The following is a 22,835-nucleotide window of genomic DNA, read 5'->3' as shown; positions in this document are numbered from 1 at the left end:
TATTAAGCTTGAAACATTGTCGAAATACTGGTTAATTATAAGCAAGAAATTCAGCCTAAACCCACTTTCTATTATCTTTCGAAAGGTATTAGTCAGAAGCTCTGTCAGTTTTTGAGGGAATTGGATATTTCAATAAAACCCAAAGGGAAGGTATTAAGCTTCTTACTTAAACTATTATTGGGAATACTGGTTAGACATGTAGTTTTGGCACTGTGTTAATGAACAGTATTAATTCCGAAAATATATAAATATGTTTTTTATATGTTTACATACGGTACACACTTTGGCTCAAAATTAAGGATTCTTAATCCAACAAAAATCTACATTTAGTATTCAAACGTAAGTCTTGCACCTCTGTTTAGACTAATAGTACAGACATAAAAATAATTCCAGGTATGTTTTGTGAGTAAATTTCCCCTTTGCTCCTAATCAGAGTTTGATAAGTAGTCCAATCATTCAAGATAATAATTATGAAACAAATTGTTGTGCATACAATCTTTAAAATACTTAAAACATGATTTTAAAGCTATGATCCATATTTTGCATTCTTGGAGCGACCGCAAGTAATGTATATACCTACGAAAATATGTCAATTAATAATAGTTAGCTAAACATATATTTTGTCAGTTAAAAAGAAATTAATAACAGAATATAAATGATAAACCACCTAAAAATTTGTCTGAACTTTAATTATTCTTCATGAAACAGTTGACTTGCGTCAAAATTCCTAAAATATACAGAGCTTGTATTTGTGGTATATGACTTAGTTTATGGTTTTAGTCGATTTGCGCTCTCATAGGTTCATACTTGATATAAGCGACACTGTCTTCATTTTTATGTTTTTTTCCTCTTCTAAACAGCTAATTATGTAATTATATCGATATAGCAACTAGTGCATTTCGTTCATTTAATTTAATCTCAAAAGCATAAAACCTGATTTATTCACAGAGTTTAATTCTGCTGCAAGTATTGTTTTATTAGATATTACCAAAGAAATAGAGGCTATGTTGAAACGATCCCTTATCTGATTTTTGTCTTTACCTGACATTTCAATTTTTCGTGTCACATGGAGTTGGATCAGGATGGCGTATGATATTGGACGAACTATAAAATGAAACAAAAATATCTGTATCGATAAAACAAAATGTAAAAAAACAGATTGTAAACAATATTAACCTCCTTAATTATGTTTTTAATTTTGAGTCTGATAAAATAACTTTCAAGTATCTTTAAACATTTACTTAAACCAAAAGAAATAGTAATTTTTAGATACATTAATTTATTGAATACATATTTAAATACCATAAGTAAACAAAATGTAATATAGAAACAATACTAACAATATAATGCTCTCCTATAAAACTGGTTCGTCGACTGTGATCTTTACTTTTTTTCGGGATAGGTTAACTGATAGGCCTCTTGAAATTTAGTCATACATTACAATCCTTAGACAGCTCCTACTTTATTTTAAATCCACAAAAATAAAAATGTATGGGAACTAACACAATAGACAATAGATAAGTTCTTTATTTACATAATCTTGGAGATTAGTAATGCGTCATATGGTTACAATAATGAATTATTAAAAATATTGTCTTTTTCCTGTACTCATCCATTGGGTAAAAGTAAAGGTAATTGATGAATAAATATTAAGTAAAGAAATGCAAATACATACCATTTATTACTACAAAAAACACTAATAGTTCATTAAAAAGAGTTAACAAAACTATTACAGTCAAAAGATGAAGAATAGTAAGACACTATGATGTAAAAGTAAAGCCTTATTTAAATTTATACAAATACAAAAACAGGCTGTTAGGATTGAAAAAAAAACACTGTAAACATTGGTCCCTAACCTCAAATTAAACAACTGATTGGATAAGGATAGTGAAAGGGTGACATTCAAAAATTTACAGTTTAATTTTATATTTACGTAAAATATTAGTGCCTGAACAACTAGAACTGGTTGAAAAAATGTAATGTATAAACTAAATTAGATTTGGAGATAAACAATAACTTGACTGGATTGCTAATATAATGTAATTTTTAACTGTTGTGTTACATATCATAGTACAGGTAATACATTTTATTTATTTAAGGATGTCAGAAGAAAAAAAGATTTTATCAGACACGCCGAGGTCGGAAAGACTGTCATATAACACAAAAGGTTTGTTATCATTCAACCTAAAGAATTTGATATTTTACAACACATCCTTTTTTGATTTTGGGTTAATCATTAAAACAAGGTATTTTCAGGTAAAACTTAATTTTAATTTGTATTTTTATGAGTAAGCTATATATAATTAATTTTTGAAGTTAAGGCCATAAGATATTTTAGCTATATTATCAGCAATTGCTGATGGCCAATGAAATGGGTAGAATATGAAAAGCATACCCGGTTTTTTTATATTGATTAACTAGTATAATCATCGATACCAAATATTCGCATATCAAATACTAGACTATCAATCAAGAACAATCATTTGTTTGGTATTAAAATACGAATTTAATATTTACTGTGATAAAGGAACCAGACCAATGAAACAAGTAATTATAACCAAAAATAGAAAAACTCATAAATAATTTAGAAATGATAACACAAATTTGGAATAGAAAAATAAATGATAACATAACAATATTTGGAATAGAAAATGGAAACTTGTCGAACTATGATCTGCGAGCAGGTCGGCTGGTATGCCACTTTTCAAACTGTGTTTACAGCCTTCCACAAGCTTTCAACTGGCTGATTGTTAGCACCAGTTGCTGGATCTAAAATGTTTTTGCTATGATTGATGGTAAATTAGACAAAACTACATTCACTCAATCCAAAATACGCTTTCCACATGTCTGTGACTATGGTTGTTCCAGGCTTTACATGTGGAAAGCCAGAGAGAAATGAGGGTTTTTGCATCTCATTTGTTTCAGGATAAACCTCAATTCTATACTTACCACCATGTTTTTGTCCTTCTGGTATGGTTTTAATTACAACTAATATCTTTGTTCCTACTACCAACCTCCCTTTGTTACATTTCCGTTTTCCAACTTTCCATTAATCTATTTCCATCACCATTGCAGGACCTCCAAGCTTTCCTCCCTATTAAATTGTTCATCAATCCATACAAAACAAACCTTCCTACAAAATCACAGACAGTCAGATATCGTACTTCTTGATGAGCTTTGTAAATCCAAACTACACTCAAGAATTTAAAAAAATCATAATTTGTCTGATTTCTGGGGAAAAAATACATCTAACTCACAATATTTCAAAGTCCAAACTTTGATCCTTCAAAGAAACTGTTCTTCAGTGCATTTTACTGAAATTATGTCTACCATTACCCTCTTTTTTACATCTGAAAACGACCATAGTTGCTCCTCTCACAATTAAATTTGTTTCTTTCCCACAAATTTCACATGATGGGTTTTTTCAATTCCAACGTCTTGAAGCCATGAAAAACATATTTTATCACCTTTTAATGCAATTTGGTATTGTTTTCTAAAATAGACTGCCATTTTTCAACTATACAAAGTCACATATAAATTCAAATATTACAGGTATTATCTGAAAGTGTTTACAGGTGTTGATACAGATGATTTAAGTGAACAGTTCAAATTATTAATCAGTATCGATTGATTACCTATATCAGTGGTTATAATTAAGTAATATCAATTGCCAATTTCAATATAAAAAAAACAGTGTCCGCTTATTGTACTCTACCCAGGGCTCCTATGATCAGGGGACATTGAATTATGTGAAGCGAGAAAGTACCAATTACAAATGTCTTGGTCATCAGTGCTTTAATATCACTCCATACTGCTGGCAGAAAAAGAAAAACATCCTGCAATATATAAATTCAAGCTCAGAACATGGTAGAACTCCAATCTCCATGAGTATTGCATGGGTAAATCAAATAATCGATACTAAGGATATATTTAAACTGCATTATATAGAGTTGCTATCACGCATAGGACTGATTTGACTGTGTCCTGTATGCCATTGATAAAACATGGATTCTTAACCTTTTTATCACTTGGCGATGTCATTGATGGCTTTCCTACATTTAAATTTCTTGTTATTTTTTGAGGACTGCCTGATTGTCATATGTAACAAAGTGAAGTTGACCCAATTAATTGCTCAGAATTACTTTTTAATTTATTTTTAAAAACAATTTAATTAATAACAAAGAAATTATCGAATTTAATTAAAAAATTAAATATTAGATTGCATTCTAAACCCATTGCGAAAGGGTTTTAAGTAATGTGAAATTATGTTATTACATTGATAATATATTTATTGGTGTCTGGGTGACTGGACTATTTTGTATAGTAAACTATGATTATTTATGACCGATAAGTGTTTTACACTATGTAGTCATAAACATATAAATGTAGTCATATGTCATGTAGTCATAAAAATATCATTGGCCAGTCTTTGAACGTTTAAGTATTTTGTTATATTAGTTAGTATCTCAAATTAATGATTTGTTATGTCGATGCAGACTAGCAAGGTTGTTGCCAGAGAAGTTGACAGAACTCTATATGAAATTCTGCTGTGGCGCTTATCGGATATTATGTAAAGTTAGGGCTAGTACCTAAGGCAGTATATTCTCTATGCTATAACATGAAACATAGAATGTATATTATTAGTTAACATAGCCAAATTCTTTATTTACAATAATTCTTTGAGGCTATAAAAAGAGATGATTACATATAGAAATTTGATTCATTATAGTTAAAGTTATAAAGTGATTTTCAAGAAAGAGTTATATAATTTCTTTACTGTAGGAATGAACTTGCACACTATGAACATCATATTTGTTATTATTCCGTTCTGTGGTAATAAGGAAAAGGAGAATCTAATTACAGACTAATTATGGACATCAAAGCATGTGGTTTACTAACTGAGGGAAACAAGATTATTGTTTTGGATCATCTTATTTGTTGTACTTTGTAAAAAATGAAACCTTTAAAGTTATTGTTTAACTTACAATTTTTAATGTTCTTGTGTTAAGCAACCCTATTCCTGACCTCAGTGGGTGGTGCTGCAGCATTGGCAGCATTCGGTGCTACCCTGATGTCAGTCAGGCGAGAAGATGCAGCAGCCTTTGACAAAGGGATGGTGAGCACAAGAGAGATTCCGGAGTCAGGTGTACAGCTGGCGACCCGGGCTCTCAAGTGGGGTTCCTTTTATGCTGTGTGCGGAGTTGCCGCCATAAGCGCAGGCATCTGGTTTCTCTCTGGAGCATCGAATGTAAATATTTCTTCTTTAACTCACAAGTGACATAGATAACAAGAATGTTTTTAACAGATAAAAGAGTAAACACAGAAGTCTCATTGGAACATATGTTCAAAGCGTGATGAGACGGCCATAAAGAGCAATATCATTCTATGAACGTAGCGTTACACAAGCAAATTCTCTTGACTAGTCAAAATTACTGCTCTCAGTGAGGCATCTAGTTTGTATTGTGTTTGGTTGTGAAATTCCTTGATATGGTCAGAATTTGTATTTAATACTATAACGTACTAAGTTATTTGTTTTTAACAATATAATTCAAACAAAAAAGTTACTAATCCTGTTTTCTAAGCTGGAGGAAAACTATGGTCATAATTTTGTTTGCATGTGGTGTATAAACTCACTGATGATCAATGTTGTGTCAAAATCTCTCTGATTATGGTCCACAAACTTTTTCATTTACTTACTGCAATTTGTATTTAGCTGTTTACATAATTACAGTGAATTGTCTCTAGAAGGACTAAGTTTATCTTAAGGTTAAGTTGCACTAAGGAGATATTTATGAAACAGTTCTTTATGCGAAACAAGAAGAAAACAAAACTCCAATTCTAGTTAATAGTTATCGATACAACACAAGGCATAACAGAAATGTCCCACAACATTTTTCTTGAATTTTCAAAAGAAACAAAACTGAAAGTAAAGAACAAAACTTAAAAAAATTAAAATGAAATTAAAATCTTACCTGCTGAACCTAGCACTTTATATTCATTTGAGGAATTTTGGGAAAGAAGGTAAATTAGGAGGTAACTATTATATTTTTGTTGTTGTTATCTTATAATTAATTTTTTGGTATTTCAACAGCAGATTTGTGTTTTTATTTGACAGTATTTTTATTATGTTTTACTTGACCCTATTCTTGAACGTGATGTGCATTTCAAGAATAAAGACTTTTTGAATCTTGAATCTTGCATTACCCGAAGCAAAACCTCCAAGTCAGTTTGGGTTGTTTATGGTTTAGTGTATTTGTTGGTGTTGTAATAACACAGTAATATATCATTTACTTTTATTATGAAGTGTAAGTTTAAGAGTGAAATAATATTTTTTAATATATATTTACATTTTTTTTTCATTTGATGTAAAATATTTTTTTTCAGTTGTGATATATACAGAGACTATGTAAGGCTTAAACATTAGTATATAAATATGTTTTCCATAAATCATGAACTATTTTAGCTCTAGAATGAATTACCTCTAAAGTACTAATTTACTAATTTCCATGATTGCAGCAGATTTTAAAACAAGTAAATCAATGATGACTCTTGATATTTGTAAAACATTGATAAAATAGGTACTTTTCAGATTTTATATTTTGTAGTACTCTTTTGGTTTGAAAAAATATAGCAAATGTATATTTTGCTTTAGCAGAAAATTTGCTACAAAATGTATATCTTGAAAATATAATTTGGTTACTTTGAACATTCTAATCTTCTGCTGGAGTAATTAACTTTTTTAGCACTTTTTGAGCTAAAACACGACTAATAATTTATTTGTAATTTGTTTAGGTTTTACAATTAATAACAATTGAAACATTCATATCAACTTATTTTCCCCTTTGTTTTCTGTATAAAAGTGAGTTTTATAATTAGTAATATACATGATTGATTTAAAATGTTCTACATATGTAAATAATAGTGACATTTTTGGTGATTTTGAAGTTTTTCAATTACAATCAACATGTTAAAAATCTATTATTTCCATTTATAAATCAAAGCGTTTCTATAGAAACAAAGAAATTTCATAGCTTCTGTATATTTTTAAATTGATTAGACTTTTTTACTATTTTTTGTGTAAAAATCTGACATTTTGAGAAAACTAGAACTTCTTACTCAATTTTAATGGCGACTATTAAATATTTATAAGTTGAATATTTTTTTAACACTATAGCATAGATTTTACAATTATTTAAAATAATTTCTTTTGTCAAAATTTACAACCTACATGATTTAATTCATTGTGTTGTGCTTGTATTGTGATATAAATTTAAAATCCGTACAAATTATAACATTTAAGTTACCAAAATATGAGCTTTGAACTTCAAACCATCCATTTCATATTATTCAATGTTCATGCGATGTTATTACCTGTTATTCCTCTTGCTAATTCTTTTTTTTTACTTAAAATTTTTGTGTTACTATGTTTTATTTATCCTCACAATCAGATAGATTTTCCTTAGTAAAATTATCTGGCAAATTTGGTAGATAGATAATACATGTCTGTTAGCCTTAGATATATACAACTCAATGTATACGTTCTAACTATATTAAACATTTTTCAGATGGCTGAATTCAAGGAAAAAATGGGTTCAATACTTCCAAGGATACCTAGAAATAATCCTCCTCAGAGCAGAACAGAGTTTGAAGGACTTTCTGATCTAATGAACTATTTAGCAACCGATTTTTCAAGGAAAACCCCACAAGATAAAAGTGATAGTTAAATATTTTGCAAACTAATTTAGCAAGAAAAAAATTACCTCACAATATTCTGTATTCATTGTTGTTAAACCATGTAATGTTCACGCAAACAGTGAACTTGTTTAATGGTACCACAATGCCAATAAATTATAATGTCTTATTTTGTATTTTTATTGTTGCTAGAAGTACAGAAATGTTCTAGCCTATAATATAAATATGCCTGCAGACTTCATAAGGTTACATGACATTTAACAGTAACTTATCAACTGAATAAAAACAAGCATTATCTTGTTAATGCTCGTGAATTAGTGAATTGTCGATCACGAGGTATGAAAAATTATGACTATCATCTCTTAGATATGAAATAACTCAGTTCCTCAACTAGTTCATGCTTGAGTCAAGCTTTTCTAGCTTGCACTGAGCTGTCTGATAAAATCAGAACTATCAAATTGACTTTTTCAGAGGTAAATGTTTAAAGAAAGTAGGGCATAGTTCTAATGCTAAAACAATGTCATCAGAAGACATAAACTCATTCATTCCTCAATTTCAGGATATAAAAATATCCACAGACTGTACTTCAAAGAAAGTTAGATTCTTGAACAAGCTCTGCTGTGAACTTGAATATTGTGTGGCTGCAGGCAAAGAAAACAACCAATATCAAGTATAGATTTCCTATGTCATTGTTAAAACTAACAAGGTAAAAAAATTAAATAAGATCAGTGGCATTGCATTTTAAGATATATTATCAGAATAATAATGTTATCAAGTCTAAGATTGCAAATTTAATTAAAATGCAAATTTCAGGATCTACATGTAATCATTCTCTGAAGTGAAACTATGATTTAATGCTAAGTTGGGTCTATACCAGCATATTTTGACTATTGTATCTTCTATATCTTAAGCATTTATGTACCAGTACTATAGTAATGTGAAAAATGTAAAATGGCTGTATATACTACAGTATAAACGCAGAAGGCAGTTATTGTATAGTCTGAAAGTTAAACTCCACAGTCCCAAAACTAATTGAAATTCATATCCCATTTAAACTTCTTTGAATTGCATTTACAAACCCCAGTTCATAAAAGATCAGTAAGACCCATACCACCTTCTGGTTTCATTAGATTGGAGATCAACTTATTTCATCTATCAAACGAGTCTCAGGAATCAGTTCGTATTAGGTAAACCGTTTACAAAAAGAGCCTGAGTGATTTGAGTTCATGCAGGGTGGGGTAAATACCCCTCCGACGCTGAGATGACGTCCTCTCCCAGTATCCCCACTACTGCTCGCCATTCGCTCTATTGGATCATCTGATTGATCTGGCTCAGTCGGTCTCGTTCACTGCTGTGATTCATTCAGTTGAACCGGTCAGTACAGAGCTACTGAGCCTTCCCGCTAGAACGTGTTACACCGGTCATCGTGATAACCGAACAAAATGAAACGAATGAGGTGAACGGGTCTTTTGAAACACTCTGATCCGGATCACTTGATCACTTGACTGACCCGTTCGAATTGAATGGGTCAGGACCCGAACGACTCATCTCTAATGGCCACTGCCATTGCGTGGCTAACCTCACAACAAAATGCAAGCTTTCTGGATACGTCTACGGCTACATTAATCAGTTCAATTAATATTTAATGCTTATACTGCGACACTTGTATATGCCTACACACAAAAATATAATATAGTTATAGAGCAGGTAAAGTAGCTGCAGTGTAAACATAACTGTGTGAGCGAGACACGATCCACACAGCTGATAAACTTATACAAGAAGGTGCTGGTCCCACCCCAACCCACAGCTATAGGGGGGTCCCTCATGCATGGTACTGCTCAGAAATTTGCTTCTGCAAGCGGTATATCTATAGGAAAGAATTTTTCAATTTTCAGTTATATGAAAGAATAGTCTGTGTGATTTTATCCAGTTCCCTTGCTGAGGTAGTTTCCGCAAATTGGTTATATCAGGAGTGTATACATTATCTTACTATACTTTCTTAGGAGTGCCACTTTGTATCTTAAGTCAGGAAAGGCTATGTGTTCAGTACAAGGTAAAAGAATTGCCTTGAGGATTCCAGAATTCGTCCTCATGGCCCTAGTAATGAGAAATTGTTCTTACACATGTGTGGTATTAAGACACATAGGTGCACAATGTAGTCACAGAAAATTATCAGTAAGACCATCTTACTCAGTATATAGCTGCATTTAAGGTGTTAATTACTTGTATTGTCTTACAGCTAGACAGTTATTGTACAGTTTAAGGTGTTGACTGTGACGGACAATTTGCCGTGCAGAATATGAGGGAGGGTATTTGGTTTCAAACAGTTAGAGAACTGCAGTGAATGTGTTGTCTTCATGTTGATATGGTAAAGCAGTATCGCCAGTGGAGATAAAATTTCTGGATTGAGTTCTTGGAATATTAGAAATGAATAGATAAAAAAATTAAAGAAGCAAGTATTGACCCCTGCGGGAGGCCATCATTAAGTTGCCTGTAAGAGCTTTCCCTATGACCTTTTCATACTTTAATCAGCTGAGTTCAAGACCCAAAGGAGGAAAGGGCAAGGAAGCAAAATTTAAAATCACGCAAGAGGCATGTTTTCCAAACTGTGTCCTAATGGGGGAAGATCTATAAAATGCTTATTTTTCTTAACAAACCCATTTTCAATGAAGGTCTTAAGAGCCACCTGGTCACAGCAGTTACGACTGGGTATGAAACCAGCTTGATTCTTAGGAATTGTGACACACGATTGATTATCCTCTTTTTGAGATGCAGTAATGCCAAAAGATTAGAAATTCAGACATTTATAATGGTTGTCTCACATAATCAGACCATATTGAAAAATTTTCTCTGGGCTTTTTTTTATCTAAGGAGGACCAGTAAATTGAACAATGTAAACCTATCTAAGTTGGTATACCTAAGTTTAATCGAATCACATATTGTTTATTCAATAGCCTTCGGGGGAGGTTTTAAGACCCACCTAGATACCATTATCATATTACAAAAAAGCCATTAGTTAGTTTTTTCATCTACTGTCACTGCCAACTTCTGTAAAATTAGGTATACTGACGGTACCCTGCCTTCATGTAAATGAGTAAAGCAAACCTGAATACATTTACATTTTTACTTAAGCAACATGGTGTTTAATGATGGTGCATGTCACTCCATGGATTTAGCTGAGCATTAGTGATAAATGTTCATTGTTCTAAAGGGGAGCCTCATTGGCATAATGAAAATAGCAGAAAAAATAAATTTTTAGGCAAAGTGAGTACAAACAACTAAAGATTTATATTTTCCTGTGTAGATTAGCTTTGTTCAAAAACAACCATTGTATAAGTCTTTAGTCTTATCATGCACTAACAAATTTTGTAACAACTATAGTCATTCCTAATGTCAAAGAACACAACAAATTATTTTTGAAGCATAATTTCTATCATGTAGTTTATCATGTAGTCTATCATGTAGTTCTATCATGTAATTTGCTACAACATTTAAAAACTTTTACCCCTTCTTGTAATTGTCTTGACCTATTACCCTAGTGGTCAACAACTGCATTTGGTACTTTGATTTGTCCAACGCCCTGGGAATTAGGCTCTACAAATGGAGAAATCAAGTATTCAAGTAAGTAAGACATTGGGGTGATATTCTACAATAGATTAGTGTTTCTAGCAGTTTAGTCCCAGCAGATGATTAGCCAATAATTCTTAACACAACCAGAACTTTTGTTTGGCTCCCAAATAGCAGTAAAATTAGATCTTTTGAAGATTGCAGGCAATTTGTATGTTTCAATACGTCACTAAAAACTGTAAGAAGCCATTTTACTATCTTGTTTCTGGTTTGCTTTAGGAAATTAGGAAAGCTGCGGTCTTATCGGTTGGTAGGACAGAGATGGCCACTTCTAGCTCCTCAATCTCTAATAGTCAAACACTACCAATGGTACCTGCCGATCTCTCTTTATCTTGTAGGTTATAAAATTTTCACATGATTGGCGAGCTGTTTTGGACAAAAAAAAGATATCCGTAGATATATCACTGGGACCCAAGACATGACGTGCTGTTGACCGGAGATTTGCAAGTGTAGAGTTTCTTCAAAAAGGATGAATGCTATGGATAACCTTGAGACGTTGAATTGTATTAACCCATTTCTAGCTGTATCTAGGAAAGAGCATATGACCAGCTAGGTGTTATTGAACTTACTGAACAGGGAAACACTCTTGGCTCAACCCTAGCTTCTTACAAGACCCCCATGGAATGCGGAGTTCCATGCACCCAGCTTACTACACTGTGCATGGGGTAAGCTTTCTGGATTTATCATAGTTTATTACTTATTGCTGGGGAAGTAAATACCTTGATAAGATGGCTTCCCAATCAGCTTCATTAAAAGTCAAGTGAGGCTGATGAAAGTCTTGTGAGGGCAATCTTGAGATATATATATATATATATATATATATATATATATATATATATATATATATATACATCTCAGTCTGTACTGAGATTGAGAGAATGTGAAAAGTACTTTCTTCTCAACTTAACAAATATGTCAGAAGAATTGCCACAATGACATGTGGGCATCTTTTGCATTATACATGAGACAATAGACTTAATTCTTTATTCATTCATATTTGTTTCAAAGTACAAATTGTACACTAATAATGTCACATAGTCATTATAGTAGTTATATTATTAAAATTATGTTCTTGCACCATCCTACTTTTAATAATTGCTTTATTGAGTATTATATTAATTCTACTATATTTTGGTGTTGTTTTGAATTTTTACTAGTTCTCCTCTTTTAAAATTTTCTGGAATTCTTCTAAGAAATCTATTTTCTGCAATGTATAAACTTTTTTAACCCACTAACAGTTGGTTGTTTTCAGCCCTGCTGATTAGATTTCTTCCATTTCCATCGACCGTCAACTATCCCCCACAAGTTATCTTCCACAATTAACTCTTTTCTTGGCTGCATATAGTGAGCATGGAAATTCCTATATTACGCACAGCCAGGATGAGTTTTATCTTAATGGATATACGTCAAGTAAAGGGTTAAAGTTCCTAACATAAATGACGGGATGGTAAACTTTAGGAAGTACCGTTCTGACCATTGTCTACTGGGTGGTGTGTAGAAATTGAGTATAGTTGTTTTTGATACCTTCCCCACCATTACAAAAATATTGGTTTATTGAAAAATTGTGATGTCCTGTCTGATATATTGCCACATAGTAGGTTCTGTGTGACAAATGGACTACAAGTATATATCCAAGAATGTTGTCTCTTTCACTATTTTCAAATTTCCGTGTGAGTTTCTGGAAATGTTAGAGTATCTTGTGAAGAATAATCTTAATAAGACAATTACACTTTGAATTACTTAAGCTTATATAGAACTAGAGTATGTTCAGTGTTGAATCTAAGTACAAATACTCAGGATTTGTAGGGACCATTGTTTTTTTGTGTGGTAAAGTGACAGTCCAACTACCAAATTTATTATTCATTTAGTACAATTCATGATGTATCTGCTTGTTTAAGAATTGTTTAGCACACAAACAACACCACCTCCTTAAAAAACTATTGAATATGACAAATTTGTCCAGAAGTTAGATATTTATAAGATTGCCTGGACTATACTGAGTATTTGTATAACATCAAATGCCTTATACATTATTGGTACATCCAAGTGTAATTTTATAATCATCACTAAAATGTTCATTTTGTTCTAGTAAGTAAATGACGTTCCATATACAGTGATTTTTGGTATAGAATGTACAGTATTAGCCATAATAAACAGCTGAAACTGAATCAACTGTAGTTGCCTTCTCGATCAGCTGATTCAATTGTCGATTTTTGCCACGGCTTTGTGTTCATTACTTCTTTCTTATTTGAGGTTAGTTTTGCTAACATGGTGCTAACAACGGTAAAGAAAGTTTTTATCATAGAGCATTATTTTCGCTCATACGGAATTGGACGTGTGGGTGGGTCAAGCTTGTCATACACTACATTACGTTTTCAGGGGTGGTGGCTCATAGTGCCTAAGCTCACAGCGCCACAACGTGAATTTGCTCACAGCGCCACAACGTGAATGTGCTCACAGCGCCACAACTCATAGCGCCACAGATTTGGCCGGAGTGCTCACAGCGCCAACACAACCGAATAAATAATCGGGTCCATGCTCACATCGCCACAGCTCACAGCGCCACAGCTCATAGCGCCACAGATTTGGTCGAGTACTCACAGCGCCAACACAACCGAATAAATAATCGGATCCATGATCACAGCGCCACAGCTCATAGCGCCAAAGATTTGGCCGGAGTGCTCACAGCGCCACAGCTCATAGCGCCACAGATTTGAGAGTGGGGGAAACACCCGCTGGAGGGGTAACCCGCCTTCCCTGTACCAACCTCCAAAGTTATAATTCCCGTGATAACCAAGAAACATTGTTTCTATTGTTTGAACCGGTATTTTAAAACCTATTATGTGGTAATCACGCTTGTATTAATTAATTAACCTTTCTGTGTATATCTGTCTTTATAATGTTTAAAAATAGATTGTTATTGTTAATGAAATAACAGTAGAACAGGTATTAATTATCACGAATTGATTGTAGTTTTTTTATTTTCTGTACGCATCAGCTTTATGTCATTGTGAATTTGCATGTTGTATATTGAATTGTAATCGCTTTAAAATTAGTCCTCACACTCGTACATGCATAATTGTTGTTAACATGCTATTTTGAACTACGTGTGGGCTATGTGAATACTTTTTGGTTTTAGTTAAAACAAATTTTATTATGTACCTATACCTTTTTTAAATGATCGGATTGTTTTACATTTTTCATGAATGACATGCGTATTTGAAAGAGAATACAGTTATTGTTTAATGGACGTTCAGATACCTATTTAGTGTACTAGACCTGAACTATTGTATTAGTACATACTAACATTAACAATACTCATGTAATATTGTATGTATTTAGTAATAACAAAAAATACTATATTCATGGGAAACATATGTGCAGATCACGTCATTGATAGATAAAACAAGTTTACTTAACTAAAAGAGAAGACAAAAAACGAGAGAAAAACAACAAAATGTATTAATTCTCATCTCACCCTGCTAGCGGTCTATTCTTAAGCGTAGTAGCCTCGAACATTGTACACACACACACACACACACACACACACACACACACACACACACACACGCACACGCACACGCACACGCACACGCACACGCACACGCACACGCACACGCACACGCACACGCACACGCACGCACGCACGCACACACACACACACACACACACACACACACACACACATATATACACACACATATATACACATACACACACACTTCCTTAATTTACGGATTCATAGAAAATACTTTTATTACGTTTATAATATTAATTTATGTATTTGAAAACGGTCAAAATATATTTAATTGTGTAGATCCCACAACTAAGAATTCTAAATCGATAAGCACAAGAACACACAAGAAAAGATATCATAGGCTATGTACCAGATAATTATGTTTTTCAAAATAGAAACACTAAAAACATAATAACAGTATCCAAAGTGTTTATTAGTATAATTGTTATAATCGGTTTATAATCGGCTACCTTACGATTAATTAGTGAAGACAAAGACATGTATGACATGTTACATAGCATATGGTTACATGCTAACTCAATTTTATAACTATCGCCTAAGCAGTAATTTGTTACGATAAAATATTCTTGCCAAATTGCACCACAACGAATATTTTTGAGCTATGAATTTTCAAGGACAAGTATACAAAGAGGGAAAACTAAGGAAGGTCGGATCATAGATAATCTAATATTTCCAGTATATTTTAATCTAAGAAATTATCTAGAGGAAGAATTTCAAAACAATCTGTATATCACAATTTTTTAATGAAATTGAAAACTGTCCAGTGTACTCGTATGTCATAAAATCGTGAGATTAAACGATTAATCTAAGAGATTATCTAGAGGAAGAATTTTAAGACAATCTGTATTTCACAATTTTTTGATGAAATTGAAAACTTTTTAGTGTATGTCATCAAATCGTGAGATTAAACGATTCTGAGAGCGGTCTTGGGTAGGTCTGTAATGTGTGCAGTGACCCCGTCTTGTTAAAAGTACAAAGCATCAATATCAATATCCAGCTCCTCTAGTACTGGAATAAAAAAGTTATTCAACATTACTACATACCGCGTAACCGTTTTCCCCCCGTTATCTTCAAATAAATAAAATCCAAACATTCTCTCTGTCGGTCGATACTGCACTAAAAGCTTAGGTTGAAATCTCTCTGAGGTTATAAGCACTCTAATAACTCATTTTTGTTTGTTAACGTGATAAGAATGGTAAAAGTGTGTTTCATCAGATATAATCAACAGGTTAGAAACATTAGGCCTCATTTTTAATGTCAACTATTTATCACACAACACAACTCTTTTTCCATAGTCCAGATCTTTAAGTTCTTGCATAATTTGAAATTTGGAAAGAAAAAAATGAATGTCGTGGTGCAAAATCCTCAGCGGGGATCTGTTTTTGAAAACCCTAGCCAACGCTTGCTATCAGGCCGCCTGCTCTGGACTGCGACTAACTGCAACTCTTACTCTTTCCACATTGTTCGGTGTTTGAACAGTTTGTAGACTTCCTTCCCTCAGTTTTCTTTTGGGTAGAGGCCGTATTTGTAAATGAACTTATCCAGATTTTAATTGTTTTTAGATCTTGAACAGCGCCGTGCCGACCAATGTTAAAGTGAGTTGTAAAAAATCTGTGAGTTTTTACATAAGAATCACTGTTCTTAAAACGTTTCTACAGCAAAAGCATGTTGGTCAGTATTTATTTTCTTGGTTACATGATGGTTTTTGTGTGCAGTGTAATCGCTCACCTTTAAATTTGAAAATAGGCCTACATTTTTACAATAAACTGCTGGAACAGTTTTATTGACGGGTGAATATATGAGAAACAGTCATTAGCCGCTAAATAATATAAATCACGCAAATTATAACACTTTCAGCCATCCTCATGTGCTTCCTCTTTTAGATCTCAATAATAGTTTTTCTTGAACTGTAACCAAAAGAAATGTATATGATAATAATGATTTATTTTCGTTCTAAAGTAAAGGTTACAACATAGTACATGTCGGAAAGAATACTGTCCAATTATACAGTATACGGACAGTAAGAAGTGAAAAAATATTTACAAGTATTAACGTTTAAATATACTAAATTGAAGTATATATATATATATATATATATATATATATATATATATATATATATATATATATATACATGGTGATTCATGAACTTCTCCCCCCACTTCTATAGCACATTTTACTAGTAAAAATAATGAAAAAATGTTATATAAACATAGGTCCGAAAACGCTTCGTTAGCGAGTTACAGCTAGCGAAAGATTTCGCCTGAATTCCTGGGTAAAGAGTAAAATAAAGCCATACTGAACTTTTGGAAAGGTTAATTAAGTAAGAAATATCGTGGATTCTTATGTATTTTTACCTGATAAAGCTAATAAAATAGGTTTCAGAACTGTACCTGTAGTAGCCTAGTTTTTGAGGGATTCAGGGTAACAATATTTTTTTAAGTTTGATGTACAATAACTTTGTTAAATTGGTAATAAATACATAAAATCAACGAACATTAATTGTAGAAAATTTAATTCTGAGAAAATTGATATAATCAAAGTCTAAAATAAAACAGAAATAAGTACCAAAAAATCGATTTTATTCAGTATAATACATTACTAGCTGTAAAGAAATACCGTACGGTATTTAGTTAAAATAAAACAAAAACAAAATGTTTGTTCCTTAATGATGAGATAAATTGAGAAAACAAGATTAACTGTTAAATAAATTTGTTTGTAAATAAAAATATCATGTTTTATTACGTTGTATTTTTGTTTAATAAAAATTTACATCAAATGTTCGAAAATAAATGAAGCAAACATTTTCCCATTATTGTTTACTAATCATCGAAATGCAGTTTTTTTGTTTTATTGATTTCTAAGTTGGTAACGCACGAATAACAGCTGATCAACAATGGTATTCTGTACTGTTACGTTAGAACTGTGTATTAGTGGTGTTTTGCAATCTACAGCAGGAGATCGGGTTCTGTGAATCGTGTTATTAAATGCAATTTTTCTGTGAGTTATAATTCGATTGTTTATTCAGCGAAAAAATGCCTTAATTATTTACATCAGAGGAATACGCTGATATGGTTTTTATTTTGGGTTACTGTAATGGTAATGCTAGAGCTGCTGTAGAAGAATATGAACTACGTTACCCTAATAGGAGGATTCCAGATACCAAAACAATTTCAGGAACTTTTCGTAGTCTTCGGGAAACAGGATCACTACCAAGTACTAGAACCAATTATGAACGAGCTGTCCAACTTGATGATGATATTGTTATTAATGCTGTTCATCGCAGTCCAGGTGTAAGTACACGACGTATTTCTAGGCGGGTAGGAGTTTCGCAGTCAACGGTGTGGAGGTCACTTAATCGAAACAAATTTTATCCGTTTCATAAACAAAAGGTTCAACATCTACAGCTAGGGGATGGTCCGCTTCGCTTGGAGTTTTGCAACTTTTTGAATATTAATAATCAACTCTACAAGCGTATTTTGTTTACGGATGAGGCACAATTCACTCGGGATGGTGTCAATAACTTGCGCAATGAACACTCATGGGCAGAAGAAAATCCACATGAGGTAGTGGAACAGAACTTTCAACACCGATTTAGCGTCAATGTCTGGTGTGGCCTTTTGCACAATCGGCTGATTGGACCTTTCATATTACCTGGACGCCTAAATGCTGAGTTCTATTTGCATTTCCTTCAAGAAGAGTTGCCGCAGCTGTTAGAGAATGTTCCTTTACATCTCAGACAAAATTTGTACTTCCAGCATGACGGAGCACCTCCCCACTTTTCACGTGCCGTTTCTGCTTACTTACATCATCAATTTCCTGGACACTGGATTGGTCGTGGAGGGTCTCACCCTTGGCCACCAAGATCACCAGATCTATCTCCATTGGATTATTGCATCTGGGGATGGATGAAAGACATTGTATACAAGAGAAAAGTGAATTCTCGTGATGAATTAATTGCCCGTATTATGGATTCGGCTGTGCAGATACAGGGAAGTCCTGAAAAATTAAGAAACCCAACAAAAGCAATACACAAACGTGCTGCAAAATGTATTGATAATGATGGCTTCATTTTCGAACATCTATTATAAAAAGGTGCGTACGGTTGGCCCAACCTGATTAATTTTGCTTAAAACTAGTAATGTATTATACTGAATAAAATCGATTTTTTGGTACTTATGTCTGTTATATTTTAGACTTTGATTATATCAATTTTCTCAGAATTAAATTTTCTACAATTAATTTTTGTTGATTTTATGTATTTATTACCAATTTAACAAAGTTATTGTACATCAAACTTAAAAAACATTGTTTCGTGCTCCAATTTTTTGCATTTAACCCTGAATCCCTAAAAAACTACTACAGGTACAGTTCTGAAACCTATTTTATTAGCTTTATCAGGTAAAAATACATAAGAATTCACGATATTTCTTACTTAATTAACCTTCCCAAAAGTTCAGTATGGCTTTATTTTACTCTTTACCCGGGAATTCAGGCGAAATCTTTCGCTAGCTGTAACTCGCTAACGAAGCGTTTTCGGACCTATGTTTATATAACATTTTTCATTATGTTTACTAGTACAATGTGCTGTAGAAGTGGGGGGAGAACTTCATGAATCCCCCTGTATATATATATATATATATATATATATATATATATATATATATATATACATAATTATTGGTTGTATTATTTGTATTATGTATTATTTTTGTATTATAATTATATATATATATATATATATATATATATATATATATATATATATAATTCTTTTGTGCGTCACTGAACCCCTGATAAGCACATGAACCAATTTTAATGACATTGTTTGTGTGTCTTCAGGTAGATTCGAGAATGGTATAGATTTACAATCCGGTCTAATTTAAATTTTTTAATTTAATAAGTTTTTTTATTTATACAGTGTTGCAGGTTTTGGAATATTTTAATTGATTCCCGAAGACTGCGCTATGCACGTAATACAGAGTGTACTGATACTTAACAGCTGTTAATACTTTCACCTGAACTTCGTCAAAGAGGCAGAAACATTTGATCAAATTTATATTTCAGAAAATATTAAACTATTTTAAAGTGCTTGATCAGTAGTATAATGCAGATTGCAAAAGCGAAGTTATTGTCTAATTTTAAATTTAGATTGCACCAATAATCAATAAACCATGACTGTAATGCAATGAAAATACTATTTAAACACTGTTATAAAAACTACCTTATTGCACAAAGCAGTGAATGTTTGCACATAAGCTAATCGAATATGGTTAACTCTCTTGACATTGTGTATGGCATTTTTATTGTAGCTAAAGAAAAGGAAGGGGAGCACACTCTACCCCATATAAATTTTTCTTGATAAGTGAAAACATCAAAATCACTTCAGTATCAGAAATTAATCTAAGTTGGATTCCAAAAACCAACAAATAGGATGATTTTTTTGTAAGTGCAACAGCATAATCCAATAGTGTAACCGTAAGTAAGGCCGCAGTAACTTTTAAGTCACATTGTAAGATATATATTTTCTTCATCGGAAAAAGAGGCTAACTATAAAAATGTCGCCTTAAGAATCATAGATCGAAAAAAAATTGAAAGAGTCAAAAGAAGACGCTGTATGATCGAAGTTGGTTATTGTTAGTATATATTTTCTTGATCGGAGAAAACTCTACAATAGTACCGGAAATGGACGGAACTTGGAGCAACAGTTTTCTACACATAACATAGCTGTGGTAGGAAAGATGTATTGAATTTGAATGTTAAATGTAGCTCCAGTTCACCTTCTTTTTATTGCAGCTTCTGTTATCTGACACTGTCTCAGGCTTGACTCCTAGTACCTCATTCCTCTGAAGGGATCCAAAGATAGTCAGAAAGTCAGAATGAAATTCAAAATACAAATTTAACCAACCCTTCCCACCATATTTACGTTATGTGTAGAAAAACTCGGTTGCTCCACTGTGCTTAGAGACCGTATCAGATCATAGTAGTGCACTCAGTTGTGCATATGATGAGATAATGAGAACACCACTCCATCTATTTGTAGGTGTCTCTGATGATGTAAAGGTGTTAAAGCTTCGTTTTGAGCTTCTTCGTCGCCGACTTTCTTTGGGAAGTTTGAGACAGCGTCAAATACCACACACTGCTATAAAAGGATTGTGAATTGCAGCTAAATTCAACATTCAAACATCATAAGTGCTTTGAAAGAGCAGGGAACGGCCGCGTGTAACAGCTGGTTGATTTATAAACAAATAAATGTCTAATGAGGATAAATCCCTATCAGTATTCACATGCAGAACGTGTAATATCATACAGTGTTTATTAAATCTCAAAATAATAACTGATAACCGATTTTGTAAGGTTCTTCCTGATTTCTTTGTATGTCGTTCTTCAAAAGACAAAATGCAGAATAAGAATAAGGAATAATGATAAGTTAACGAGGAGAAAGCTTAAATTTTAAACAAAACTGTTTTTGGTTATCATAATCCAAAATAATATACAAAATATTTTTCTTTTACTTGAATACATGTGTGAATACAACCTAATCAGTAAAAGATTATTCCAATGTGATATAGGTATATAGACTACTTTAATGTGGTAGAAGTTTGAAATAAGATGTTTAGCATGTAAGAGAGGTCTTCGGGTCCCGGTTCCGTCAGGTATATCCTGTAGAAAAACAAATTATAGTAAACAATTTATGGCATGGTTGTGTTCTAGTTTTTAAAATGCTTTCAAAATCTTTAGTTTGTCTTGTGCGGTGTAACAATTTTCATTTTTTATTGTACCAAAGGTATCAGTGGAGAAAATCAGTGTTAAACCATATACCACACAATGGGCTCCCCATTAAGTATTTTTAGTGTGAACTTCAACATCTGGAATCTGAATTGGGTTCCAAGCTATTAAAAAATCGTACAAATTAATTTACATTATAATTTTGTTGTACGTATAGGCTACCGTATATTGATCAAGAACTTCAAAAGGGAATGGTTGTTGGAAAACAAGTGCCCAAAATATTAAAGACTATTTAGGAACTGGGTGTATCGAGTCATCAGCCGATGTGGCCAGGAAATAAAACGTAGGTCGGGACCGGAAGATGAGCAGATAAAGATTGGAATGCGCGGAGCGAGACAGCCAACTTAGTTCGTAGCTTGTGGGATCTCCGCCTGGCGCGCAACACCACCGAGTCTGTGTTTCTCACCCAAACCACACATGTAAGAACAACAGAGTGAAAATCGATCTTCTTTAGAAAAACAATCTATACTAAAAGAATTGGGCTGCTAATTGATATGTGCAGTTTTTAACTGCAATAGTATGATATAATATGTAATGAAGAAGTAAAACAAACTTATGTATAGAGATAACTAAAATGCGACTGCAATGTCATTGCATTATCCACTACATGCGCCGTGACGGTGGTTGGGCCGCTTGTCTGCCTCCGTATTTCCCCTACATCAAGTGTCCCCCTCCAAAGTTATTATTTAATAAATTTGAACCAATAGGAGGTTGTGGCGCTATGCAACACCAGAAAGTAGAGACTGGCTCATAGCGCCACAGAATTGGCCCGAGTGCTCACAGCGCCACAGCTCATATCGCCACAGCTCATAGCGCCACAAATTTGGTCGAGTGCTCACAGCGCCAACACAACCGAATAAATAATCGGATCCATGCTCACAGCGCCACAGCTCATAGCGCCACAGGTCATAGCGCCACAGATTTGGCCGGAGTGCTCACAGCGCCACAGCTCATAGCGCCACAGCTCACAGCGCCACACATTTGTTGTGGCGCTGTGAGCTGTGGCGCTATGAGCTGTGGCGCTATGAGGCCGCACCGTTTTCAGGAACATTTACACAAAAACCCACCTAGTAATGCTGTGATGCTTAGTGTTGTTTAAAAATGTCGAAGAACAGATAGTGTTTTGACATAGTGAAAGAGCTTTACTGTCTGTACAAATGAAAACCACGGAAGAGTGTTGCAGCAAGTG

General features: G+C 33.1%; 1 protein-coding gene across 1 annotated transcript; it reads left to right on the top strand.

Annotated features, from left to right (window-relative positions):
• The first annotated feature begins 1,842 nt into the window (after positions 1 to 1,842).
• Positions 1,843 to 7,861, top strand: LOC124356770 (transmembrane protein 242). The gene is made up of 3 exons (XM_046807959.1): positions 1,843 to 2,167; positions 5,010 to 5,248; positions 7,566 to 7,861. Exons 1-3 carry the CDS (start codon positions 2,101 to 2,103, stop codon positions 7,722 to 7,724), a joined length of 465 nt encoding a protein of 154 aa, XP_046663915.1. The 5' UTR covers positions 1,843 to 2,100; the 3' UTR covers positions 7,725 to 7,861.
• Positions 7,862 to 22,835: the final 14,974 nt, after the last annotated feature.

Source organism: Homalodisca vitripennis, chromosome 3, assembly GCF_021130785.1.
Source record: "Homalodisca vitripennis isolate AUS2020 chromosome 3, UT_GWSS_2.1, whole genome shotgun sequence".
Lineage (NCBI taxonomy): Eukaryota > Metazoa > Arthropoda > Insecta > Hemiptera > Cicadellidae > Homalodisca > Homalodisca vitripennis.
This window is presented reverse-complemented; position numbering and strand designations above follow the sequence as displayed.